A 10521-nucleotide genomic window follows, 5' to 3' on the forward strand; every position below is an offset into this window, starting at 1 on the left:
CCTGGCTCCTCCTGCTCGTGTGTTGGAGCTGCTGATCTGCCTGTCCTGAGGGAAAGCAGCTGGAGGCCGTTTGCTCTACACCCCAAATCTGTAGGGTAGCTACAGCCTCCTGCCCAGTCCCACAAGCCCTCCTTGCTGACAGATCAGCTTTTCCAATGGCTCTCTCTCCGTACCGTCGGGTGAATTTTGGCTCTTCCGAGCGGCAGGAGCAAAACCGAGCAGAATCTCTGATTACACAGCCAGCCAAGCGTGGTCCTGCCTGTGCCAGCTCCTGCTCCTCCTTCCTGCCAACCCAGCCCGGTCCTGGCCTCCAGCAATCTCCCAGACCCATGCCAGAGCCTCTCTGAAGCTCAGAGCCTGCCAAAGGCTTTGCAGAGAGCTCAGCCAACACCTTGGCCACASTGTGGCTCCTGATTCTCCAGCCCAAATATTCCTAGAGCAGAGCCCGTCCATCTGCCAGAGCCCAGAGCAGATTTTAGCCTGGCAGASCTCACCTGGGCTCCCTTCAAGCTTYTGTCACCACTCAGGTAACACAGGCTGTGTGCAGACCCCAAGATTTGTGGACARCATCTCACAGTCCTCCCACTCTCCCTTCCTGAGATGGAGGAGGAAGATGTGGGCAGGGAATGGACAGACTGCTGCTGAGGTTTTCTGATCTCACTACAAACCAGAGTGCAGCAAAGGTGAACCTCCCTCTGCGACAGAAACTTGTTTTTATAAGACTTGCCACAAAAAAAAAAACAACCTGGCCTCTTGGTAGTGTGAGGGTCATGCAAAGCTGGATGAMACAGGCAAACATGCTCCTCTGTCACTCTACTGTTTTTTCTTTCCCCTGAATGGCAGAAAATATTAAATCCAACCTAAAAATGAAGCCACAGAAGGGTTAAGGCCAAAGAGAAGCTTAATTGAGTAGACCTAATGCATATGGATATATAAGAGTCTTCCAAATAAGTGAGCGATCAAACAGAATTTACCAGGTAACGAGTGACAGGATGAGAGGAAACGGCCTTAAAGTTGTGCCAGGGGAGSTTTAGATTGGCTTTTAGGAAAAATTKCTTCACTGAAAGGGTGRTGAGGAGCTAGAATAAGCTGCCCAGGGGAGTGGTGGGATCACAATCCCTAGAAGTGTTCAAAAAGTGTRWGGATGTGGCACTTGGGGACACRGTTGAGTGATGGAATTGGCAGCATTGGTTGATGATTGGAATCGATGATCTCAGAGGTCTTTTACAACCTAAATGATTTTTATGATCTAATATGATCTAAGATAACAGCAAATATTTCCTTTTTCAACACAGGTTTTTAATGAGGATCTGATTCACCTCGAGTAGGACACAGCATGATCAAGTCACCATATCCCCACCACTGACACAGAATCTCTGGAATCCAGGACTGAAAAGGGAGGCATGAGAGGAGCCAGAAGCAGGAAATGTTGTTGTTTTACCTCCAAATCCCTCAGRACTGGATGATCTTCAATGCCAGGGAAAAGCACCCTCATGGTGTAGGTTCGGTAGTCGAGGAACGGGATCCCGGCTCCATCCAGGTCGCTTGTCAGCTCGTGGATATCTGTCTGCAGCTCTGCAAAGGCTGGCAAAAAACAGAACAACTCATGGAGCAGGGAAAATCCACATCACCCTCACCAGGATGGGAACAGCCCCCAGATCCACGTGTAGGAGAATGAGGAGAGGTAACATGTGGAGAGGAAGGAGTGGACAAGAGCAGTGTCACCTTTCCCACTGCACAGCCTTTCCCCAGGGATGTGTGCCGAATCTTTCTGTGGACWCTGAATTATCAAATCCAGTTAGGAYGGGGTGGAGAAAGCCKGGACTCARGGAAAACAGGCAAAGCCAGATTAGACTGAGGTTTGAGCCACACACAGGGGTTCARCATGGTGGTGTTTTGGCTCAAAATTCTGTGGCTGCGTGGTTCTCTCCTACCAACACTGACACAGAGTCATCCTGCCTGTGATGCCTAAACCAGGCTTACCTAAAACAGATTCTGGAATCCAAAGCAGTTCTGTTGGTGGCAGGGCCTTCAGGGCCATTCAGGGCAGTCCCACACCCACAATGGACAATGGCTCACGGGTTTTTCACCCTTTCTCACTTTTGTCCATTTGCACATCGGGGCTGAATCCTCCAATTGCAGCTCAGCCAATGCAGTCATTCACTCCAAHTTGGCTCCCCCCAATTCTCTGTTGTTTCCATCTCTTGGGGCCTGGCCCAGGGAGGTGTCCTTGAGTTTGGGGMTGCRGAGGAATTGTTTTGTGTVAAAWTGRGAGAGCAGGAGCTCAGCACTGTCTGTGGAGTCTGGAGTTAAACACTGAAGAATMACAGGGGTACAGAGAYGTGGAAATAGAGAAACTGAAATCCTGAGGCATCACCTTCCTCATCCTACCTTCTTTGCACTCCAGTGCCACCCTGGACTCCAGGTTGTCCATCTGCATCTGCAGGCGTTTGAGGGTGAGGTCGCTCTCCCTGGATTTGCGTTTGTAGGCGATCAGCACGGCCACGATGAAGATGATGAGGAGCCCTCCGGCCACCGCGATGCTGACGATGGCCGGCAAGCTGAGGGGGCTGTCGGGGGAGATGTACACCATCCCTGGGGAGAACTCCATGCCTCCTACACGAGCCTAGAGGGAAAGCAGCAAAGAGCTKCATTGAAACTGTCAAGCAAGCAGGAACACAGAGGAATTCCATAACTCCATTGTGTCCCTGGCTGAGGGTGAATGGTGACATCCCCTTCACTCCCAAGCCAAAAGGGGAATTATTTGGATAGGGAGCTGCTTAAAAACACCTGAAATGCCAGCTGGAATCACTTCTGTTGGAAGAGTGACCATGAACCCAACAAAAAAAAAGTATTCATGGTGAGATGAGTTACCAATCATAATTTTTCAATATCACTTTGGGTTTCATTCTCGATTTTTCTTTTCTCATCCTGATGTGTTGTACAGGGCACTGGTGTCACTCAATCCCAAAATAAAGAACACAGAGCTCAGGGTTATGGCCTGATGGGTCCTAACCCCACAGTGGGGCAGAGGACACCTGACCCAGTCAGTGCAGTGGGGCTGCAGAAATCAGATGCAATATTTTATTTAGACCCTTCCACCACATAAAACTGTACTTGGAAGCCTCCAGGACAGTGGAAAAAAAATAAAAAATAAAAAATAAAAAAAAAATAAAAATAAATAAATAAATCACCAGCCCCACAAAGCCTGGCCCATGGTCTTTCAGCCCCTTTCTTAGCCATACATTGTCAGGGCAGCTGCAGATGCTGTGGGAGCTGAGCACAGCTTTTTCTTCTCCACATATTTCCAGAGGTTCCCAGAGCAGCTTCCAGCCTCTGGAAGAAGCTTCTGTGCGAGGGCCTTTCTTTCAACAACCCAAGGAAACCCTGCAAGAGTTCCTGCTGCAAGCCCARCAAAATGTTCTGCTGAAGAAAGTCYCTCAGAGMCCATCATTACAACATGAACACCAYTCCMMACAGGAATCCCACAGGATACTCCTGGCTTCAGGCTGCTACGAGGTTGTTCAAGGCTTTTTGTAGAGCAGGAAAGCTTGAGAGGTGGGTGAGAGGTGGTGAGAAAASCTCTGCTGGCTGGCCTGAAGTATAAAAAGGCTCCTAGGACTGTGCTGTGGTTGGGAATGATGGTTGTAGATCAGCAGAAAGATGGGGAGATGCCACCCGAAGAGCTTGAAGGATGGTGAGTCCCATGACATCCCCCCAAATGAGCTTGGGGGGCTCAGAGAGGCTCAGCTGGCACTGCACAAAGGGCACAATCCTGCTGCCAGGTATAAACCCAGTCACAACCGCAGGGCTGAGTGTTTCCTACTCCCCATTACAACTGGAACCACTGCAGTGTGAATTAAACCACTTTCTTCCTCTGTTGAGGAGCTCTCCCTCACATCTCCTCATGTTTCTCCCCAACATCCCAGTTTGGTGGCCAGCCTTGCCTTCCTGCCAGTGGCTCTCAGTTACTCAGTTTGTCTCCAGCCCTCCTGGTCACATTTTAATCCCAGGATTTTCCACATCTCAGCTCAGGCACATGCCAGATTTCCTCTCCAGGCTGCAGAAGGAGGAAACTGGCCCAGCTGGAGCTGGTAGAAGAAACTACGGAGCAGAATCAGGAATTATGAATTTTCCCAGGGGCTTTCCATCCCAATCCTTTCTGGGGACATGAATCTCTGTCACCTCACCATCTCCTAGAAATTTTTCCAGTCCCAGTTGTTTTGCTTCACCACCAGGTGTAGGCTGCTCCTCACTGGGTCCCAGCCAAAGAGACACAACTACAACCCTCATSTCATGGACAAGACCAAAGTGAGTGYCTGAAAATAACTMATTTCCATCCACAAGGTCCTCTYGWGCCATTTTAGGATKRGGTCTGGAGAGATAAAATGTCCACAATGAGGAACAAAACTAATCCTAAACTCATCTAATCAGGTAGCAGAGTTTCAGTATGACCATTTGGTACCCTGACTGATGGTTTGGGGATCATTTCAGTGGCCAAGGAACCTCAGCAGTAACAAGTTTCCCCACCAATTTCAAAATGAAAAGTCCAACTCTCTTTTAAATGTTGAGAATTGCTGTTGGAACGTGACCTGCCCAACTGAGCAGACAAATTGCCAAACTCTCATCCTAATCCATGCACTGGAAATTGTTCCCAAGKCCACTGCCCCAAATCCTCACTGCAAAATTTGCTCACCAGCTCACACACTTTCCTTCCTGTCAGTGGATCAATAAATAGATTGGTTCTGTTTCATTTTCTCTTTCACCAAGCCATGCAGTCAGGTGAGCCCATTCAAGGAATATCAGCCTAGACTCAAACAGCCCYATCCCAAATCCCAGTGCAGGTTCATCCTCAAAGCTGGAGGAACAACCCATCTCCATGGGTGGGATTTCTCTCACCTAATATTCCACATCCGAGTCAGGCACTGATGCTCCATTCCAGAGTCAACAAAGAGAAAAAACACTTTCAGGATCTGATTTATGTGAGCTGCTTCTGAYACCTTTGACTTTGAGATGAGACGTTTTATTCAGCAGAAGTTCCCATTTCTCTCCATTAATGATGAGAGATCTAAGCTCCAAAAGGTTTAGCTCAAAGTTAGGCCCAGTGTGCTSCTCTTTAAAGGTGGTTCCATCACTGTGAAGGTCTCACAATCCACAAGTGAAACTGCCATGATCTGAGGGAATCTGTCTCTTGAAGAAGAAAGCCTCTGAGGCTGCAGTGTTATTGTGAAAATTTAAAAGAAATGTAAGAAAATACGTAGATAAAACCCTACTTTATTTCTTGGGCCACCAAGTTGTTCTGGAGGAAGATATTTTTATCATCCAAAAGAATAAACATGGACTCACCATATTGGTAAACAACAGTTTGGCCACCTGTTAAGGCTATTAATCACGAATTTGTTCTAAATTACACCAAATGTTCTAAATGAGCTCTATGTCAGAGCCCAGTTTTCTCCAACACAGTCTTGGTAGCCACCTGTAGGAGTTCAGGAGTTCTGAAGATGTGTCTTTCCTGGTTCAAGCTTGTCCTGGCCAAATGAAATTATCTCTTAGGAKGAGATGAATCACACCCTGAACTTCAGCTGCTCCTTTTGACATCTCTCCATTCATTATGCAGAGTCTGGTGTGATTTTCCAGACTGCATCAGACACCAGCAACCCTTCAAATGTATTCCACATCTTCCCTGCAGACCTTCTCTGGCGCAGCCACGCATGGACCTTCCTCACACCCCTTTCTTTTCCATGGAGAAAACTTGCCTCTGAGTTTTAGTCAATCTTCTTTTCAACCATTTCAACCCAGGCTTTTTATTTCTTTGCTGTTTTTTTTCAAATACTTAACTCTGTCATTGTGTAAAAGACAGCTGAACCAGATCAAAAGCATGTTGACATCAATGTGTGTCATTGCTGCTGCTCCTTCCCTTAGAAATAATCTCTGTTGCAATGGTTGATTCACTCCCACGGCCCCTCTCAGATCGTGGCCACMTCGCTTTGCAAGGAAAGGTTTGTTCACCAATTTCCTCAAGGTCACAYAGTGAATCTTTGGCAGAATCAGGAGGAGGATGAACTACCTGTCAGTTATCCTGGCTATCAAAGAGGTGTTTGTGTGAAACAGAGGGACTCTTTTGGTCCCAGCCTGAGCAGCAGAGCTGTTCCATGCTGTAGGAGGCATTTCCCAGCCCTGGTTCCAGATGCAAAGTCCATCCTTGAGCACCTTCCCAGCTTCCCAGCAGCATCCCTCATTTGACCAGCATCCTTAAAAAGGGATTGTTCTTAATCTTTGCCTTCACTTAAACWGTCCCAAGCTGCAGGAGTAGAGAATCTTCCCAATTAGTACAACCAGGCCAGATGTCCATCGTCCTGSATCCCCAGGGGTTGATTTTTGCTCACCTGGCTTTGAGTTTTCTCTCCCCAGGACCGGCTTTGTCCGTCTCTGACTAACCATATGTTTAATTATACCCATGAAAATGGCAGGGAACATTTATTGCCGTGCTCAAAAGYTTTGGTTTTCACGCAGAGAAAATTCTCTCACTTCATTATTGCTCCTCTTGGAGGGTCTTAATGTGCTTTGCGATGAATCGAGAGTCACGGTGTATTTGCATGGCTGGAAAGGATTATTACCTCTATTTTCCAGATGACAAACTCTGGCACAGAGAAGTTAAGTAGCCACTACAAGGGATCCCAGCAGTGGCCACGAACAAGACCCAAAATGGTCACATTAAACTTTGCTTCCTAAAAGTTCCCACAAAAATCTTTTTAAAGAGCAGTGTGTCTCCATTAAACTCTCTGATTCTCTCTGCACTGAAATTAATAAATTAATACGTGACAAATAMAGCTTTGGGGGGAAGCAACAGAGAGCTGGGAAAAAAAAAAGTTGTTCACGAGGAATGGGAAGCATTGATGGCAGTTGTCAGCTTTTGTTGTTCCCACCCACAGCTTGGTACAACTCCAGGCTGTTTGCTGATATGCTGTTTATCAAGCAGCAGCATCAAGGAATTCAAATTATCAAGAGGAAAGTGAAAAAAGGAGTAAATAAATAAACGGTGAGAGGAGGAGAAGCTCCCTCTGATGCAATCACCAGGTCCATTCTTCACGTGTTCCAGGAAGGATATGTAGGACTACACTGGGTTTTATAGATGTCAGAACCTCAAAGTCCAGTCACACTATTGTCCACATCCTGCATTTTTTTCTCTGCCTACATAAAGGCAAATTTTAGTCACCAGCATGTCAATCAGTGATGGGGACTGTGCTGAATTTAACAATGGTGTGTAGGAACATGTTACATGTGAGATCTCACACGAGCATCAAGGGTTCACACAGTCCATACAAAAACAAAAGAGAGGCAAACTCTTCTACTGGGATTTGATCATGAAAGGTTTCTCASTGTCCACAAAGATCTCCAGGTCACTCTTCCTGTTTTATTTCTCCAAGCTCCCCTTGAGGAGGATATTGTACCAAAAAGGGTCCCTGATGCTCCTGGGAAGGTAAATGGTGATGCAAACCTCTCAGAGCTCTCTGCCAGCTCTTCAGCATGGCTGTGCCCTCCCAAGCCACCCAGGCAGCAGAAGCTGAGGGTCAGGCCCCACTTACCATCACTTTGTGCCTTCCAATGAGGTTTGGGGACTCACAGAGGAGCTGCACATCTGACACRGTCACTGCACAGGGCTTCTCACCCACCAGAACGGTGTAGTTCAGTTTGGCATTCCCGCCTGCCACCGGTGGGATCAGATTCTTGCCCTGCACAGAAAGGAATATCACACCCCAAAATAACCAAATAAATGGCAGCAAAGAGGTTTTTTTCCCCCCTTTGGCTGATTCCTGAGATACAAGTGTGGATTTTGCATTTGATAGCTGTGGATGGCTGAGCACTGACTCTGCTCCAGGCCAAGTTGGATGGATKGGGCTTGGAGCAACCTGGTCTAATAAAAGATATCCCTGCTCATGGCAGGGAGTTGGAATGAAATGATCTTYAAAGTCCCTTCCAAYCTAAATATGATTCTATTAYRACATTTGTAGTTCACCATTTGCTAACACGGAGAGGAAAAGCCAATTTAGAAAGTCACGCAGRGAACAGCACGAGTGGCTACAGACCCAAATCAGTCACAACAGCCTGTCCTGCTCCTCCCTCTCTGGAACTGAATGAGAAATGTTCCATCTGAGTCCTGCACAATAAAGCCCTCACTAAACATRGCCAAGTAAGTCAGACCCCTTTCCAAACGTGCAAAAAGCATCTGAAGGTGAAACAATTTCTTTGCATATTCACCATGTAAAAATACTGACACAGAAATGCTGCATCACAAAATTCCTGTTCTGTGTTGCTGTGCAGTTTACAGAAATGGGAAAGATCTGGTTTGGGTTTAAGCAGGGCTGAGAGGAAGGTCTTGAATGTCCAAGAAAGGAAACAGAGGTGGGTATTTAACTGTCAGCCCCATTGCAAGGGTAGGAAATGTTCTCTGCTCAGCAGTAGTGGGTACAAATTTAGGCTGCACGCAGGAATCTATATCAGGAGTTTGTAATTTGTAGTTATGGTGTTTGCTGATGGCAACTCTGATATGGTTCCATATGGGGCAAGGAATGGAGGAAGTTTCTGGGATGCAATCAGGATGATTTATGGGGTGCTGGCAGGCACAGAGAGGAAGAATTTGTTTGACCTTCCTCATCCGGTCCTTGGTCCCCATCTCACCTTTAAGATGATGGGACTTCCTGGCTTCAACTCCAGGATCCCTGAGGGATTGAAAACCTCRAAGATTGGGTTGGGATAGTAGGTGAAGTTGGTTTTGTTGAGGATCAGGAGGGACTGCACRTTGTCAAGGATGAAGCCAAACTCCTCTGGGCGCTCGGCGAGCTCGGACTGGTGATTGGGGTCCACGGCCAGCGCTGGGGCCTGACAGGTCATCTCTGTGCTGTTCTGCACCTCACAGTTCTGAGGGAAAAAGCAATAGAAAGAGTGGTTATGGGAAATGCAGAGCCTGGCAGGTCATCTCTGTGCTGTTCTGCACCTCGCAGTTCTGGGGGAAAAAAACAATAGAAAGAGTGGTTATGGGAAATGCAGAGCCTGGCAGGTCATCCCTGTGCTGTTCTGCACCTTACAGTTCTGGGGGAAAAAACCCAATACAAAGAGTGGTTATGGAAAATATGGAGCCTGACAAGTCATTTCTGTGCTGTTCTGCACCTCGCAGTTCTGGGGAAAAAACCCAATACAGAGAGGTTATAGAAAATATGGAGCCTGAAAGGTCATCCCTGTGCTGTTCTGCACCTTGCAGTTCTGGGGGAAAAAACCCAATACAAAGAGTGGTTATGGAAAATATGGAGCCTGACAGGTCATCCTTGTGCTGTTCTGCACCTCGCAGTTCTGGGGGAAAAAAACAACACAGAGAATGGTTATGGAAAATATGGAGCCTGAAAGGTCAACCCTGTGCTGTTCTGCACCTCACAGTTTTGGGGGAAGAAGTCCAACACAAGGAGGGTTTTTGGAAAATATGGAACCTTGCAGGTCACCCCTGTGCTGTTTGCACCTCACAGTTCTGGGGGAAAAACCCAATACAAAGAGTGGTTATGGAAAATATGGAGCCTGACAGGTCATCCCTGTGCTGTTCTGCACCTTGCAGTTCTGGGGAAAGAGACCCAGCACATTGAATATTTATGGAAAATACAGAGCCTGGCAGGCCATCCGTGTACTGCTTGCACCTCACAGTTTTGGGGGAAAAAAACCAACACAAGGAGGGTTTTTGGAAAATATGGAACCTAGCAGGTCATTCCTGTGCTGTTTACACCTCACAGTTTTGGGGCAGCTGTGTTTGCACTTCAACTGGGCATCCTGTGCCTCTTGAGAGGGCTCAGCCTCTGGGATTGCCAGTGCCAGCATTTTTCCCTGCCTTCATTTCCTTCCCTTATTTTTTGTACAGCACAAATTGGCCAAAACCTCGCTACCACCCTGCAGTTAGATCCCACACTCTGGGTGTTTCTCCAAAAGCCTTTGTGCAGTGCATGCTCAGCTGTGCTCAGGATTCCARTTTGGATATCAGGTTACCTGATACRAATCCCAGGATGCTGGAGAGGCAAATCAAAGGTGTAGATCTCAGAAAACCCWGAAATTTGGTTCCAGCCCTTTCTAATTTTTTTGCGTCCTTCAGGAATGGGATAATGTTTCTGGGAACGAGTCATGCCTTTTTTTTGGGCTGCAGTAGGAGATTTCACCAGCCCCTGTCCCCAAGGTGTCCCCTCCCCAGTCATACTCACGTTGACGTGCTCCTTTCCGCCGTGCTTCGCCCGGATCTGAGGGTTTTGGATGAGGTCCAGATGAGTTCCCCACACAGCAATGGGAGTGTTGCCACTGGAGAATAAGAAATGGAATTAAAGAATTGAGAATAAGAAATGGAATTAAAGAATGGACACAGTTCATGGATGTCAGAACTCATCACACCAGCAACGGGTGATCTGTGTTCCTAAATGTTGGTTGAGAAGTATCTGACCATGTGTCACTGTCCCACAGGGAGGGAAGGAAGAAAAAAAATAATTTTTCATT

General features: G+C 47.1%; 1 protein-coding gene across 1 annotated transcript in view; it reads right to left on the bottom strand.

The window, feature by feature from the left end:
* The window catches only part of LOC130582287 (plexin-A4), a gene marked incomplete at its 5' end in the record, with an annotated part of 55084 nt that extends 44755 nt beyond the window's left edge, over positions 1-10329 (bottom strand). The window contains 5 exons of the mRNA XM_057380901.1: positions 1442-1584; positions 2392-2626; positions 7587-7733; positions 8680-8919; positions 10236-10329. Coding sequence (XP_057236884.1) covers positions 1442-1584; positions 2392-2626; positions 7587-7733; positions 8680-8919; positions 10236-10329 — 859 coding nt within the window. The remainder of the gene's footprint in view (positions 1-1441; positions 1585-2391; positions 2627-7586; positions 7734-8679; positions 8920-10235) is intronic.
* Between the last annotated feature and the right edge of the window lie 192 nt (positions 10330-10521).

Source organism: Malurus melanocephalus, unplaced genomic scaffold, assembly GCF_030028575.1.
Source record: "Malurus melanocephalus ecotype Western Australia unplaced genomic scaffold, MMel_1.1 scaffold_477, whole genome shotgun sequence".
Lineage (NCBI taxonomy): Eukaryota > Metazoa > Chordata > Aves > Passeriformes > Maluridae > Malurus > Malurus melanocephalus.